Raw genomic sequence first — 17,572 nt, forward strand, 5'->3', positions numbered from 1 at the left:
ATAAGCTGTAGTTTGTTTTCTGCTCTGTTTTCTATGTTGAGCCTATAAAAAAAAACCAACCCAATATTTGAGCACTTATCTATATTATTAACACAGTAGACTTGTAGACTGAAGCTTGACTTGGAAAATAAAATTCAACATAACACTGGTGGAACTTAAAAGCCAAGTAGTAAAGCATTCTGGTATTAGGACTTCCCAGACATTCAGTATTTACATATAATGCATTTGCATTTATGCTCAAAAACCACCCATCAGCAGTGACATTATTAGCGTAACTGGACAGCACAGTAAGCCAACCCTGAGCTGCACTCTAGTGAACCCATGTGTTTTCAAAGTACAACAGAGATTGGTTTAAATATTCACACAATTGTTTTTCAAAACGTTTTATTGCATTATATTTGGTACCTTATGTTTGACAAAGGAAATTACATCTGTAACTGCAGGAATAAGAAGCTGGTCTGTTATTGAAAAAAAATCTTGGGCCCCTTAAAAGTTACAAAGTCTTGGGCTTGCCTGAAACAACTGAGCAAGAAATATATTCTTAGAAATGTAGGGCTTCAAGTATTACAAACCTGTGACACTGTGGAAAAGTTCCAGAGGTATCTAAACTGCAGCACTTTTTATTTTTTTCTGCATAACGTGAACAAGGCCTGCTGAGGTTTTAAACTATTAGTCTCTTGATCAGTCAGAACGGTAGTCAGGAGTTCTCCTTTTTGCAACTTCAAGCCATAGTATGTTCTCATTTTGTTTTCACTCTACGTGAAAAACGCATGCGATCTTTCTAATTAGTTGGTGCCACATCACAGTGCATAATTTTATTTGGTTCTTGCATTACAGTTTTAAAAAGTTTGGCCAACCTAAGCCGCCGGGTTCATCTCAAGAACAGCAATGTTGATTCTGCCCACCCCCCCCAAGTTCAATTCAAAGAGAGAGAGTGTTTTAAACTGGTTCCTTCTGTTAAAAACTGTGGTGCAAGAACACCGAACTGATCGTGTACAGTGAATTTCAGAGACACAACAAGCTTATTGAACACACTATGTTTCTTATTTCTGCTTGATATCCGTATGTCCCAGCACCCACAACATAACGCGTATGTTGCGGGTTTCTCTATATTCTGATTCACATTGCATACTTCCTATGGACAGAATCATCCCCGTATCAAAATCAGTCAGATGCTAAAGCCCCATCAACTCTTTGTGCTCAGTGAAAGAATCCAGTGCTAAAACAGCATTTTTGCTGTCTGAGATAACAGTAATCTCACAAGACGAATTTAAAGTAATATTTCTGCCACACACCTGCTCTGAGGGCTCTACGCCACCACATTTCACATAAATTAGTTTAAAAACATGGGTAGGTAGGTAAGGAGAAGGGTTTTTTTTCTTCAATTTTAGCAGCTTTTAATTTTAAGAAACCGAACAACCTATATCCAGTAATATGTTAGATATCTCATATATATACTTTGTCAGCAGGATAAAAAAAAAAGTAAAACTATTTGAAGGCAACCTTTTTTTTTCCTTCTGTTCTCTGTGTAAGTTAGAACAATTCAGCAGGTGCGTGACAAAAATATTATACACCAGATATGGTCCAATGTCATTTTTTTCCAATAAAGTTGTTCATATTTCATTGGCCAGTTCTTCAGGTTCTGCAGAACTATCTCCATTAACTGTGATCTTCATATCCTCTTCATATCCAGGGGGCATGAAAGCCAAAGCATAAGGGAAAAGCTTATGACAATTTGCTCTGTAAGTTTCAGATGCTTCTTTACAGTCTCCAAGGCTACCGTCACATAAAGCTTCTAATACCTCCATACAAGTCTAATTAAAGAGAAAAAACAAAGGAGTGTTACGGTTTCTTAAGCATTCACCTGAAGGCTCACAAACCAGAAATGCAACACTGCAAAGAAAAACTCGAAGTATCAATTTCGGGTTTCTATCAATAACAAATTATTTCTTTTTAAGTAGACACAGCATGAATTACTAGTGTAGTCTGATTCAAAATAAAGCCTTCCAGTAAGAAAAGACTGTAGTCTGCCTGAGCTTTCGCTGTAACACAGCTAAGAAAAAGACTGACCCTTTGTTTTACTACTTTCATAACTTTCTTACAAAGAATTAATAAACATTTTTTTCCTCTATGACTGCACACTGGCAGAACCTGACAAAGTAGACAAAGAATAAAATGTCCTTTTTTTCTACTCTTTTCTAAACTATTTCTGTATCCCAGTCCAACAGCTTCCTTTGGCATCACTGTGAGCGTTCAGCACAATTAATTAAGTATTAGAGAGATTCCTTGGCAGGCTTGTGCAAACTTCGGGATGTTTAATTTCTCTTGATTCCCCTGGTACTTTATTTCTTCATTGAGCTTTTTATGTCTGGGGACTTGAGAATTCTTTTCTATCTATTGCAAAATTACTATTTTGGGGGAAAACCACAGCATTTTCCAAAAAATCCCTTTGGAAACATGCTGGGTTAAATGGAACTTTAACTGTGAGGGATTTTAAGTTCACAATAGGATTTTTGGACAAAAGAGAGGGGGAAAAGGGATAAGGAAAGAACTTGCCATAATTTATAAACCTGCTAGGATGTCACAGATTCAAATCCTTTCTCTAGCTGGTCTGGTTATGGGACACATTCAAGTCTTTTATAACCTAAGTACATATTCAGTACTCTTGCTTGTTTGTGGGATATTTCTGTGTAACTGAACAGTCTCAAAAAGCTTAAACCAGATTATTAATAGATTTAGAAAACAAATTAAATTGCCTTAAGCAGGTTTTTGGGGTTTTTTTCCTTCATAGTTGTGTTGTTTGCCTGAAAGTCAGATTCTGGGAACTGGACTGGGGAAACGTGAGAATGTAGTAAAAAATGCTTGGTTGTTTTAGACGTGTTAACTTGGTAGGACTAAAGGAAGCATTTACCGATTCAGCAGTGTCTAAAGATTACATACACAGCACTAAAAAGTTCAGTTAAAGCATTCTTGGTGCCAACATGGAGTAAGAGTTGGAAGCCTACCGAACTTTTATGTGGGAAACTCAAAATGCCCTGAAAAACTGACTCTGAAGGAGTCCAGCATTCGTTGAAAGGCATTCTTATGTGCAAAGAGATCAAATTTATCATGTTTCATTTTAGTAAAGACCAGCTGTCTCAGGGCACATCACAGGCATAAATCTAGATACATCTGACCTTCTGTGGATGCCAGCGTTGCAAAGAGCAAATGTGAACAAAAGGAGTTGTTGAAGAGATCTTCATGTAACTCCATAGCAGGAGGACAGAACAGTTAATACACAGAACAAATAAAAGCTATAGTAAATGTCAGAGGAGTGGAAAAAGACTGGCTTACTATGCTAATGCTAGCATACACGACATGGATGGATGTTAAATGCTGCCAGGCTTTAGTGAAGCTCAGTACGTTGGTTTCTCATGTCTGGAATGCAAGTTGAAAAAAACCACAGGAAATCTCCTTTTTCTCTTCTAAATCATGAACAAAAATGGGTATGAATCAGATATGAATTCACATCTTGCCAAGTGAATTCTCTTGTGCTTAATAAGCTTTACCATTACTTGTGGCAATAACACGGTTTCTGCTGCTAGCTATCTACTTTCATACTATGACAAAACTAAATTAAGACATTATACATTTCAGTTTGGATGAATCCGATACCCCTTTCTCCCACATGACAACCCAACCTCCTTACCATAAGGCACAGCCATTGTTCCAGCTTCCTCTTACCTCCATAATTTGCATAAAGCTTCCACAGATACACCAGAATGATTTTTACAATTTTTAAGTATCTGTTACCTGAAGATTTCTGTTAATGAGGGATTCATCCAGGGTCATTGCCAGCTCCACTGCCCTTTTCTGACTGGAAGGATCTAAATAGTACATCATTTTGGCAGCTACAAGAAGAAAAAATAAGCTTCATCACCCAGTGGATGACCAAAAACTTAAGTACAAACATAAAACAGAGACAATATGCCTAAGAGGGGATACTAAACTCTACAGCAGTACTTTGAAACAGAACCATTTTAAAGCACATTAAATCTTGACACCTGAGCAAGTAGAAGGGTAGCCTTAAGTCTACTATTCAATGCCAGACAAAGCATTAAAACAAATAGTCATCATCTATACTGCAGGGTAGGAGTATTTTGCAATGTACTGTGGAATGCCAGGCAGTGAATTAACAAATCAGACCTCCTGCAACACACCACAGTTCCCTCCAGCACCACTGGTCACATCTCCTTCACACAGAAACTGGGGCATGGAAGAGATACCCATACAGAGCTCTTCTTCCAATATGGTATCAGGACACAACCAAGAGACAGATCTGAGTTCCATGGCACAGATGTAGTTGAAGAGACTTGATGCCACAAAAAACTTAAAGAGTAAACTTGCTGCTTTTCATGGCCAGGTCTGAGCCCAGACCAAGCTGTAAGAACAACGCTGCTCCACTGGGTGGTTTACATCCTGTTTCCCCTGTAGTACCCACTGTAATATGTGGTCACTATTGACAGCCAGCCAGCCAGCCTCTCATAACAGGCAATCAGCACCATCCGAGCTCCTCTTGCTAGGCACACCAACAGCTCTGGGCATTACCTGATTGCTGAGCACTCAGCACATTTCTCTTGCAGTCAGCCTCTTCAAATACATGTATCAAAAAAACAACTTTGCAACTCAGAAACACTACTTCACGTACCATAGCTCATACAAATTATTTCACAGGTGCATTAAATACAGTTACAGTCTTATACATTCAGCATGCATCAGAAATGAAAACAGGGCAGAGATACCGAAAATCTGTATTTTAACAGCATACAGAAAAAAATTAAAGAAAACCACAGACAACCTGGTGATCACATTGTCACAAAAAAACAAACTAGGAGAAGAAAAGCATTTCTGATGGGAAGAGTGATTTTTACATCACTGGTGCTGATACTGAGGTTCCCCTGCTAGATAAGCACAGAAAATACAAAAGAATACAGGGCAGAAGAAGACAAAATACCTGATAACCTATGTGGTAGTGAGTCATAGTTCTTTTTAAGGAAAGCTTCATTGAAGTTCTTTGGATTAGTTGCTCCAAAAAGCCGATTCATTTCTTGGTTTAACACCGTTCTAACTGCATCAGGCAGGTCCTTACTTTCAGATACTATTGAATTGGAAAAGAGCAGTTAACCAAGGTGAGCACAGGTAAGCACTGTAAAATTGACTTTATGCATTTATTTTAATATTTGTCATGTTCACATTATTAATAGATAAGAAAAAGCCAAAGAAAGATGCACAAAATTTGAAAAGGTAAATAGCTGGATCTGGTTGGAAAAAGCTTAACTGTGACAGGTTTTTTGATGCTAAAAAGCCTTTTTACTCCAATACACCTTCCCCCTTCCTGATTGAGGTCTATTAGGCTCAAAGATTGATGTCACGGAATTATGTTCATAAATGCATCTAGTCTGTAGCCACCAACAGGAAGCATGACCTCTGTAGCAAGGGAAGGGAAGGGACAGGAGAGAATCCTTCCAGCCTTCTTACAAAAAGAAGAGAATACTAGGCCTTCTCCTTGCACGTCAACACAGGCTGCCAGTGGAAAAGCCAGATTCCTCCCCTGCAGTTTCAGTTTCTTCACTCTTTCAGCTTCACCATATTACTCACGGTCTCAAAAAGACTTATTAATACTTGTTGGAATAACTACCAAATCCAGCTACAGTCACAATAAACAATTTTAGCATGAATCAGCTGTTAAAAAGCTTTCTACTACGTGCATTAAATATTTTGAATTAATTGTGCTAACCATCTATAAGCTAAATATCAATGTCTGTATGCAGGTTAGGCATCGTCTGGAAGCATGCACAGATGAAGTCACATCAAACAGACACATACCACTGCTGAAGAGATGAATCATACACTCATGAAGCCAAGGATGACTAGAATCAATAGCAAAGGCTCTTTTCACAGACTGAAGCATCAGAAGGAACTTCTCTGGAAAAGAAAGTGTTGGCAAATGTTCAAAAACCTGTGGCTGGAACTCACTGCGTTATGCTGCAGGAGTATTTAGAATTTGAAATGAAGATGATCAGAATAAATTAAACTGCAACAGCTATTTTTAGTAACTTGCATATATTTAACCAGTAAGTTAAGCCTCTAAAACTAGTAAGTATATTTGAGCATAGTAAGTTCTTAAAGCATAATACAGGAATTCAAAAATCCAGTGTTTCAAAAGACCAGCTCTCATTAGCAGCTGTACACCAATTCTTTACAGCTTGTAGTTCTGCAAACTACAGATACAAAACAAATAATCAGGGCAAATGCAAGCTGGGAGAACTAACTACAGTCTCCTTGCTTATAGATTTAAACACAACAAAGAAAGCGGATAATCACCAAACGCTCAACCTTTGTTTTTTTTTCTCCACAGACTGTTCAGGGCTGGGTGCTGGGCCAATGAGAAGTTGTGTGACTCCTCATGCCTCATCACCAATTTTTGCTTGAATTCTATTATACATCTTCATGAACCCCAACTGCTGCCTTTCATTTTCTCACCTACCTTTTCGAAAATAGATCTCGAAGGCAAAAAGATGTGTCTCTATTTTGTTCTTCACTAAATTCTTCAGGGGTGTTAAAAATTTAATGGCTTCTTCCAAAGGTGCTTCAACCTACAGATTCAAGGAAGTGACACACAACTAAGTCACGAAGTTTAAATCTAGTAACTGCAACAACAGAATTGGCTATTTCTGAGTCACATCACAGTTACTCTCATAAGGCAATGCATAAGATGCTTAGAACCTCGTGTTCCAAGTTTTGCATCTTTCCCTCAGTATCAGTGTCCAAATACAGACTGGAAAGTCTATAAAACTGCTTTGTGATGGTTACAAATCACATTTTCCTATAGAGATGCAAGTTTTTGCCTTCTATCATACATCAGCAGTAACCACAGCTACAGCTGAACCTGCTCTCTAATGGGCAGTCTGGCTCCCCATGTCAATCTACACACATGGGACTGAGATGTTGCTAAATGACTATTTTATGCCCATGACAACATCTGTTCAGACAGGTTCCCAAAAGCTGCCAGGTCACGGCAACATTCCCAGCCAAGATAGTAACAGCAAGCTTGAAGTAACTAGATATTGATCATGGTCTCCTGATCTTAGCTACTGTAATCCAGTAAATGGACAGCTTTAGCACCAATTCATTCTGTGCAAGGATTCTTTACAGATAGATCTCTTGCATCTAGAGGTTTGAGATAATCTGAACGAGAATTGTCTCTTGTTCTTCATATTAACATTCTTACGAACATAGGCTACTCTCAGAATCAGATACAAAATTGAATTTTGTCTGTCAACAATGTAGTAACACTGAAGCAATACACTTCATTGCAAGCAACTGAGTTGAAGACAATGACGAACACCTGCTAAGCACATACTACAGCAGTTTCAGTTAAAAAATTGCATCATTTTTATGTGCTGTTACGAGTTTGCATGTGTCAGTCACAACTGCACTCAGACTAGTCGGAACCTATAATAAACCAGACTTCAAATCTGTGCCTTTAATGCCAAAGAAGTCTGGGGGCAACTGGTTCAGGGAAACTGCAAGTGACCAGCTATTTCAGAAGAAGTCTTCTGGCACTGAGAAGCAACTGAATTCAGAAGTGTCTATATAATGATTCTGGTATTATTTTTGGAATAAAAGAACATTTCCCAAAGGAACATATTATACAGCTGCAACCACTCCCTATAATCTTGGAGACTGCCTAGATTTTTCTGGGATACCCGGGAAAATTCAATTTCCATATATGACATTAAGACCATTTCAGTCTTAACTGGCACTGCAATTAGAATGCTGCTTCTTACAAACGCTGAGCTAAACAATGGAAATATTGACAATATTCTGAAATGACTACTCAAGTTTTTTAAGTCAGTTGCTTCCTGGCTACAGAGTGAAGTTCACTGTCTCAAATATCATTACCCTCAAGAGTTAATAATATTCATTATATGTATGTGAAAATACCGCATCTTCCAGTACTTGGATACTATGCTACTATTACTGTAAATTAACTTTTCCAGTCTATATGTAATTTTTTCATTGTCTTTCCCCACATTTTCAAGGTGTTTTCCTGCTCCTTACAGATAAAACTCTTAGCACACGAATAGTCTTCTGGGTCATCTCCCCTTTACGTATCTCCAGAGTTCTTAATCCAGATCTCAACATCCACTGCAGTCTAGCATACTGCTATTTCCAAACAGCTTCCATAACCCTTTTTTTTTTTACCTCCCCCATTCAAAAAAATGCAAACAAATACTCTTAAAGCATTCAGTCTTTCAAGAACTCCTTTTTCACAGGTTGTCTATGCTTAATAAATAAAAAATATTACGGGACATAAAGAGGGAATGATAATCACCTTACATACAGAATAGAAAGACTTCCATCCGATCAACTAGAAATAGGGTATAATCAACAAGTTAGTGCAATACACACATGAAGATAATTCCACGTGCAGCAAATGTCTATGACTTCAACTGCTGCCTTTGAGAACAAGGCACAAAAGCTGTGATTTCATCACATTACTGACAGTATATCCAACAAACTACTCCTAGAAAAGAATTCTCATTAAAATGCCACCTGTGAAGAGAAGCCATACAAAAAATAAGTTATCTGAATGGCTTTCAAATTGTACATGTGGTCACTGGAACTTCTCTAGACATTTCTATGACTTAGTACATTAGTAAGCACCTTTGCCAATTTCTCAGGGATAAGTTCTTCTTTCGGTCCTCCGATTTCTTCATCATCATCATCTTTCTTCTTTTTCTGATTCCTCTGTTGCTTCTCTTTCTCAGCATTCTTCTTCTCTTCCTCCAGCTGTGCTTTCTTTTGTGCTCTTCTCTGCTTATTTCTTAGCTTCTTTAGCTCCTTGTCAGACATATTTGCTGTATGCATGCGAAGGGCAAAACCAGACAATGTTGATGTCTAATATTAACAGTCTCAATTAGTTGCCAGAAACCATCATCATCTTTAAACCACTAGTAATGCTGCCATTTGTAAAAGTTTATTTACTATTGCTAGATTATTTTGCAGTCTATGCTGCTGCTTCAGAATTCACAAACTCCTTTGTGAAATCAGGCAATAGGAATTAAAACCACAGTATAACATGCTGAAGGTGGGATAAAGTAATTATTGCACGACTCCAACAAATCCAGTGCCAGGAGTAAAAGTGCACACCAACACACCCCAAGTTATTCCTTGGGCATTACACAACTTATGTTTAATGTAGTAATTGAATGGTCTAACAAAAATAAGGTAAAATAGTTGTATTTTGGCATAGACAGTTCCAGCTTTGCTTTTAATGCCCTACAGACGTTTTACATTTGATTCATATTCAGATCTTCTCCTTCCTCCAATTAAAAGCATAGAGAATTAACTTAAAACACATCAGAAAGTGGCTACAAGAAATTCTCTTAAACATCTACTTGTTTTAATTTGAACCTTAAAGCCATACAAATGAACTCAGATAAGAAGTACTAAAACTTGTCAAATTCCTCTTGAAGGATTCAACAGCCTCTACTCGTATCATGAGGTGCCTCAAGCCATAATCACACAAGTTTCTCTCCAGAGATGGATTTAGACATTATTTTTACATCAGAAACAAGAGATTATAAAATTTAAGTTGCTACTTAGTCAAATTTTTGCATACTGATAAAAAGCTTAGAAAGAGCTACCACCAAAGCACACCTGCTTTAATCTGTTATTCCATGGACCAACAGCCACAAGAACTCCATGTTTTCTCAGCCATTTCATAACACAAACATGTTTTTACATAAGAATTACAACAGCTACTACAAAGCCTATCACTCTTTTATAAGAACCAAATAAAAACATGTGTAACTTTCAACAGAACACATCCTTTTATGTGAAGGCCAAGTTACAATTTGCCTACTTCGAGTTATGACAAAACTCTTATTTTTGGCTATTACAGTTGACAACTACAAGAATGCTGGATCTTTGTAAAATATCCACTAATCAGTGAAACTGCATATTTAATAAATCCTGAGGGTTGAATACCTGTATCAGCCTCGTGTTCTTTATTTTCATCTGTTAAAGGATTATCATGAAGTTTCAAATATATCTCTATCGCAATTCGTGCTGCTTTGAAGTAGAACGGATGTTGCCGAAGTACATCTTCTAGTTTTAACAAGTCCACATAAGACCTAAGGGTAATCTTCCTCATACAGTAAGTGTGAAAGTCAAACTGGTCATCCGTGATTTCTACAAAATGCTAACACAACGTAACATAACATTATTTAGCGAGTATTAGCAGTTAAGATACTAACTTTGACTTTTTTAATACACTCTCCCCTATAATGTAGTAATAATGTAGTAAAAGCCTGCCATTTGACAAATACACCCTAACTTTTAAAATGTGAATTAAAAAAACCCTCCCAAAATAAAGCCATGGTGAAAACAACAGAAGGCATCACAGGTCAGAACCAAAATTCACCCATTTCATAATCTCTTAACAGTAACCACTCTCTTACAATTTGCGGTTCAAGGGACAAAAGTTCTACATGTGTTGTATTTAAACAGCACTTGAAGAGTTTTTCTTCTACGATTTTTTTTCAGTCAAAAGTATAATTTTTACTTCCATTAAATGCTGTGGCAACAAATTCCACACTTAGATCACATGTGGTGTGAGAAAGTACTTTCGTTTCTTCAAGATCTGCTTTCCTCATTGTCACCTGATGTCTCCTTGTTTTGGTTTGAGAAGCAGTGAAAAGTCATTCCTCTCTCCAACTTCTCCATGTACTTATGATCTCATACAATTTCATCCTAACTCAGTTGTTGCTTGTCAAAGTTGAAGATAAAATAGTAAGCATGACAAGCTAACTGCACTCTCTCCATGTTGATGTTACTCCATGGCATGTATTTTACTGGCACATTTTTCAGGAGGTGTGATATTCAGATGTAAACAGTATGACAGATTTATATAATGGAAGGAAAGTGCTACTTCTCTGCTCAGTTCCAAACACTGTTGTTTGACTGCGGCTCCATTTCAACACAGACCTTTTTGCAGCACTGTCTATAATAGTTCCAGGATTTCTCTCCTGAGCAGCAGTAATTAATATAAAACCTTTTACTACTTACGCATAGGCAAATAATTCTTTTTGTCCCTCCTTTGACGACCACACTGTTGAACACTGTTTCATGCCCCGTTTTATCATTTAGTATTGAGACAGTGCAAGTGTCCTTGCACTACTCACTCCCTTTCTGTGATCATTCATTGATCTATCAAACAATGGAGACCCTAGAGAGATGTTTTAGTCATCTCCATGATAAATTCCTTTTCTTGTAAAAGCTGATGATTCGCTCCTAACTCTGTTTCCCAGTCACAAACCAGCTATTAAATCCATGAGATCAACATCCTTTCTTTTTCTGAGGCAGTTCAGATCCTTCAGGATGTGAAGGATGATATCAAAAGTGTTTCTGAAATCCAGAACACCTAGACTGCCTTAAGCATAACTGGCACCTTTAAAAGATTTAATAGGCATTGCTTTCTCTTACAAAAGCATTGTTGCTCTGTTCTGAATACAACATATCTTATTTCTGATCTTTACTATATCTTCAATCAGTTAATCCAATAAATAAATTAAACATGGTGACTTAATTCCTTAGAAATGTTTTTTAGGGTGACTAAATCAGCTCATCAAGGTACCAGAAGACTAGCAAGTTTCTTATACTATTTCTTTTAATGAATTTTACACAAATTTATTTAAAGGATTTAAAGAACATGGTTCTGGCAAATCACTTGGTTGACTTGTTCCAATCTGAGAACTAGCCTCCTCTGCAGAAAAGCATCAGTGCTGACATCTCCTTAAGCCTCTCTATTTACAAAGGCGTGTAGCTTCCTGCTAAGATCTCATCTTAGAGCATTTCATTTACAACCTTAGCTGTCTGGTCTTTTTTCTAGACCATAATGTCCTTAAAAAAAAAAAAACCACCCAGAAAACCCAAACCAAAACAAACCCCCAAACCCATACTTACTTTAGAAGATGTGCATTCAAATATTTTTGTTTGCCTTGCTATGGGATCTGTATTTAATGTGCAAGCACACCTCCCCTTTTGGATACATTTTCTACTCTAAGAAGTCTTTTTACTTCTAATAGCTTCTTGTAAACTGTAGCTTAGTGTTTTTTTAAAGGAGAAGATACTTAATATTTCCTATAGCTTTTTACATTTACTCTCTCCCTCTAAAATACAGTAACTTAACAATAACCAAGGCAACATCCTTCCTTTAAGGCTGGGCTTGTGAGTTCAGCCATGTTCTTTTTGGACTTAAAGTATATATGCTGTTTCTTTACCCCAAATACATACTTTAATGTACCCTGCCAAAAGTAAGATTATTTCTGAGAGTTTTCTGTTCAGATGACTTCATAGAACCTCTTTATAATATGCAGTTCACAGTGGCATTTTTAGGAGGAAACACAATTTAATCAACTCGCCAGCGGCCAACATGAAATGAAATCTCTCCTGAAGTTACATGAAGCACACTCCTACTGCTCAGAAAGGAAACATACTAGCACAGTAAATTTAACCTAGTGTTTTCCAAAGCAGACAGTTTAACTGGATACATACTCTCTCAATTTCATGGCATTTCTTAAGTGCTTCTCCAAATTTGTTCATTGCTTTGTAAGCTTGCGCACATTCTGTCTGAAACCACATGCACTGCATTTCATTCAAGTTCTCTACTGCTGAGGTTCCTTCCTAAAAGCAAAAACAGCATTACAAAGAAAAGTAAGTCTCGTTCAATATGTTAACGTTCATTTCTTTTATCTTGTTCTAATTAAAAGCACAAATAAAAGGCTATCAAAAGAATGCTAAACTTCAAAACTGGAGTCCTGAAAGTCAGAAATGCCACAGTTAACATGGACTTGCTTTGTTCATTAAAACAAAACAAACCAACCAAACAAACAAAAAAAAAAAAAACCAGAAACCAAAAAGCATTTCCTCTACGTTCCACTTACTGGAATACACACTGAATAACCGCTTGACTGTGAGAGTTCCTCACCTTTAGGATAGAAGACATTCATTCAGTGGTTTTAACATTGTGTACACAAGTAACACATTGCAGCAAGAAAAATGGCAGAAAAATTCTTGTATGTGGCATGACACTGACACCTGCAGGATTTGAATTTTTTTTTACTAAACCTGCCACCTGTGTCTTCCAGAGACCTGCTGATTGAGTTAAGTGTAGTAATTGAGAGTAGTTAATAGGTTATTTTTTATGCCATTGCCACTAGACAGCAGTGGCAAAGCAAAAGGAATACTGGTAGCTCTGACACATACTGATTCTAAAAGACCAGGAGACTACAGTTGTCTTTCAAATCTGGTATTTATATATACTTGCACAGATGCGTAGAACTTATCCTATGCCTTTCAAACTTAATGTCAAAGTCAGCTACTTGAGGTGGATGCAGCCATTCTGACTTCACTTTGATCTTGCAAAAACCATCCTATTCAAGAATCAACCAAGAGCTAAAGCTGGGAAATGACAGATAATATTGAAAAGATGCCCCAAATGAAAGAGAAAGGCAGTCTTCAAACCAGTCTGATTTATACAGCTAAAAATCAGAAAAATAATTAGTTCCGTTTTCATTATGCTTAATTTAGGTCTTCTTTAATTATTGCTTTTTAATTAGGAAGCTTGTATTTAAGCGCTACACCTACGATCAAAAGCAGATGAAAAAGATTACATGGAGCAACATCATCAAATTTTGTTCCAAGGTAAGTCTGAATTCTCAAACTTACGACCTTTAGAAGAAAATAACCAAGTAAGAGACATGGGCAACTTTATCAGATCTTTCAAGGCTCTTCTAGAATCAACATTATACCCAAATACTACTTTGAAAAAAACATCAGGTCCGAGCTTTAGAGATTTTACTGAATAGTATGGAATCATGCTTATGCAAGATCCTAACAATGACCTAATACTGACCACCATTAGTGAAGCAAGCAAACATAGTTGCTCTGAAACAGAACTCAGAAGATTATAGTAAATGTGAGTGGGAAGTTAACACACAAAGTTATTCCACAATGGGTTAGGCCCACATTATTCAGAAAAGCTATAGTTAAATGCAACAAACCCTTGTAAACTTAGAACACATTTCCTCTGCTTCTTTAATGGAGTTTGCTTTCAACATGTATTTTGCACATTTGGAGTTGATAAATCTGTCTGCTGTGTCCAAAGCCTGAGCCTCATCCATCCACCTTGCAGCTTCTTTAATATTTCCAGCATGCTTAAAGAGACAGAAGTTCAAGTTAGATTCAGTAATTCTAACACATTTGTACTTTATCTATTCACTGTTTAATATAGTTATTTTATTTTTTTTTTTATACACACTTTAAAATAGCTCTCTTCAGGAAAGCAGCAGGTCTTTAAAGAAAGAAAAAAAAGGCAGAAAAATTACTTTTTCTCATGCTGGTAATACAGGTCTTCCCTGAAAATCCTTAAAGAACGCTTTGGATAATCCCATTCTGATACAATACCATAGCGCAGCTAAGAAGCTGTTTTAGGAGTTAGAAAAACAGGCACTAAGAATAGGTGGAAGATGCTTAAAACATCAACTAAATTTATTAGTGTCATTTTTACCATGAAACAATTTTAAACTGAGAATTCACGTTTTTCAGTATATTTGTCCTTTAATAACTTAAAAACCTCCCTAGGGACTTATTCATACGCAGTAAAAAAACCCAAGTAACCAAACAACACCTTTTATCTAGAAACTCATTACAACTCATGAAGTAACTTCCCACAGATTTCTCCACGTGTCTTGCTTAATAAACTTCAATGTTCACATCAAAAACATTATGTAAAAGTCTTCCATCATAAGAAACTAATAACCTCTGGTCACTAAGAATAAGACAAACTTACCTTATAGATTTTTGCCTTCACAAGAAACAGTTCTATCAAAGTGGGAGTACTTTCTATAGCAGCATTTATATATTCTAGAGCCAGGGATGGCTGTCCAATTTTATCATAATGTTGAGCCAAATAATACTGGACCCAGAGTAAAGTGGTTGGAGGTTCTTCTTTACCATCATCTGGAAGAAAAACACAGAGGGAGGTTATTGTCCAGTTTATTAAAATAACATGCCGGAAGCAGAGTGCTAAAAATATAACACCACTGAAGTTAATTCTGCCTCTGTACCAGGCTGTCACACCACACCTGGATCTGCATCCAAATACCTGGGTCCAGGTAAGTTCATTAAATTCTAAGGCTACGGTGTGACAAGACCTGAGCATACTCTGCTCCCTTCTCATACCATACTGTCAAGGGAATGGAAAAGCGAGTTAGTGGGTCAGAAGTGAGCTGCATTTTGTTCCAACTAGACCCTTAATCAGGGCAGCCATATGTGCAAGTCTGCAGTGCATGCAGAATCCTTATTTAAAACTGTTTTAGATTAAGTGTATAGCAGAGTCCTGCTAAACACAGCTGTTGCACAGTAGCAATGTAAAGGATTTCAGTACATTCAGTGTTTGCATGTTTTCAACCCACAGACTTGAATATTTTTAAACAAAACAGGCTGGCTGTTGCAAAACCTAGCTCTAAAAAGATGTTCTGTCCCCACCTTTGACAAATTTATCATCGCTGTTTGCCCAAATATATCCTAGAAAGCATTCCTATACACAAAGCAGTTCTGAAAGTTAGAGAACTCTGCCTGAAATCAAAAAATACTACTGAAGTTTTAGAAGTTAAGTTCACTACTCAATTTTTACTAGGAAGTATAGCACCTTGCAGGGTGTGTGGGCTCTGTTCTTGCCAAAAGGTTCTGGTTCTTCAGTTTGTAACTTAATCATGCATTTGATCATTTTAAGGGAGCAGAAAATTGTTTATTTGTACGAATTTTAATATGAAATTTAATATAAAAGCAAATATTGAACTGAAATAACAGTAAGCCATTTCCTTAAACCACAAAAGCACAAATGTGTTTGAAAGGCTTGGACAAATTTCAGCAGCTATTAAGTAGCTATACTGTAGCCCATAGCATTGAATTCAAGGGAAAATTATAACAGGCAACTTAGGTGAGAATTTCATAAGAAAGTATCGCATTAGTATTTCTGCAAAGCAGGGAACTAACTGGTTTTAACTTCAATAAAGATTGTCTTGTAAACTTTTAATATATATTGTCATTCATGCTATCTGGATTATTACACTCCTATAATCCATCTACCAAAATTTCAAGACTATCAACTATGTTGATATTCTACGCAGAAACATTTTTTCTTCGAGGTTTTCTGTTACGAAGCAGTTGGGCAAATGAGTAAACATCATAAAGCTACCAGAGAGGAAACTATGAAGTCTGGATTCAATACATGTAGAACCATACCTCACAACAAAGCAGCTGCCAGTCAAAACCTGGAGAACATTTTTTAACTCTCAAACAAAACCCCCAAGAACACAAAACCCAGCCACCCTGAGAAGCTCCAAAACTCCCTCCCCTGAAGACTGTGCTATCACAGTATCTATTCCCTTTTCTTTGATATTTCTGGAATTAAAGATTTAACAGAGCTTTCAAATTTCCATGTCCTGGACAAAAGATAATTTAAAGTCTTGAAAAGAGAATACTTGAACTCCAAACTTCAAAGAGATGACCAAATTTGTGGATCCAGGAGAAATTTTTTAGAACAAGTGACTAGATTTTGAATACAGACTTCATTTGACAGCTCAAATCCATTCTAAGGGTGACTATGGTTTAGTTCTGTGCTAGGGATAAAAAAAGGGAAAACCCCCCATCATCTCAAATTCTTCATTCCGCACTGATTCCCTGCCTCTGAATGGTCACATAATGCTTACACCAGGCACTTCTTCTATGAAATACGACAGTCTTAGCACTCACCATTTGGGTTAAATAACCTGCAACTTCTTAGAGAGGTTTCATAACCTACCACGAGCTCTTCTATGATTGCCACCTACACACACAAGGCAAAAAAAATAAACGTAAATCTGGGGGTAAGATGGTATTTTATTTCACCTTGACCTACTTGCTGTTACCCAAACCAGTTATTTTTTTGTTAGAAAATTCTATAATATCCTGAGTTACAATACGTATGGGAATGCACTCAGTCTCAGCAATCTGTAACAAATTAAGACCAACCCTTCCTTGGTTAACACGCAGCTTCTAATTAGTAAATCTTACTTTTCTACATTTACCAACTTGGCATAAGGTTATCTATGCTTGTACTTTATTTTTTTCTAGATATACTAAGCCATAATGTACAACAGCGCTGATGGAGTGAGCACTGCAGGAAAAAAAGAAGTTTCTTTCATCTTTTTAATGCATCACAGCTATTAGGTAGAACATGTAAAAACTGGGGGAAAAACCTACCTTCTCCTTGTCTTTATACAACGACCTCAAAGTATTGAAGACTGGTGGACAACCTTTGCTGAAATTCATCCTTAGAAACTTGTCCAGACATTCCTTAAACTTTTCACCTTGAGAGGAAAAAGACCTGTTGATTTTGTTTTACCACACATTACTCATCAATTGCAGACCGTTTATGCTGTTAAAACATTAGTATCTAAGAAACACAAGTGTTGATTGC

The 17,572-nt window shown here is 36.9% G+C and overlaps 1 protein-coding gene across 1 annotated transcript in view; it reads right to left on the bottom strand.

Moving 5' to 3' along the window:
* Positions 1-367: 367 nt before the first annotated feature.
* NAA15 (N(alpha)-acetyltransferase 15, NatA auxiliary subunit) overlaps positions 368-17,572 on the bottom strand; it is a 31,770-nt gene continuing 14,565 nt past the window's right edge. The window contains exons 9-20 of the mRNA XM_010020480.1: positions 17,356-17,462; positions 16,867-16,939; positions 14,900-15,069; positions 14,112-14,264; positions 12,604-12,732; positions 10,036-10,249; positions 8,710-8,903; positions 6,527-6,635; positions 5,866-5,964; positions 4,994-5,137; positions 3,793-3,890; positions 368-1,814 (exon numbers count right to left, since the gene is read on the bottom strand). Coding sequence (XP_010018782.1) covers positions 1,614-1,814; positions 3,793-3,890; positions 4,994-5,137; positions 5,866-5,964; positions 6,527-6,635; positions 8,710-8,903; positions 10,036-10,249; positions 12,604-12,732; positions 14,112-14,264; positions 14,900-15,069; positions 16,867-16,939; positions 17,356-17,462 — 1,691 coding nt within the window. The 3' untranslated portion in view covers positions 368-1,613. The remainder of the gene's footprint in view (positions 1,815-3,792; positions 3,891-4,993; positions 5,138-5,865; positions 5,965-6,526; positions 6,636-8,709; positions 8,904-10,035; positions 10,250-12,603; positions 12,733-14,111; positions 14,265-14,899; positions 15,070-16,866; positions 16,940-17,355; positions 17,463-17,572) is intronic.

This window comes from Nestor notabilis, unplaced genomic scaffold, assembly GCF_000696875.1.
Source record: "Nestor notabilis isolate BGI_N333 unplaced genomic scaffold, ASM69687v1 scaffold14048, whole genome shotgun sequence".
NCBI classification, from domain to species: domain Eukaryota; kingdom Metazoa; phylum Chordata; class Aves; order Psittaciformes; family Psittacidae; genus Nestor; species Nestor notabilis.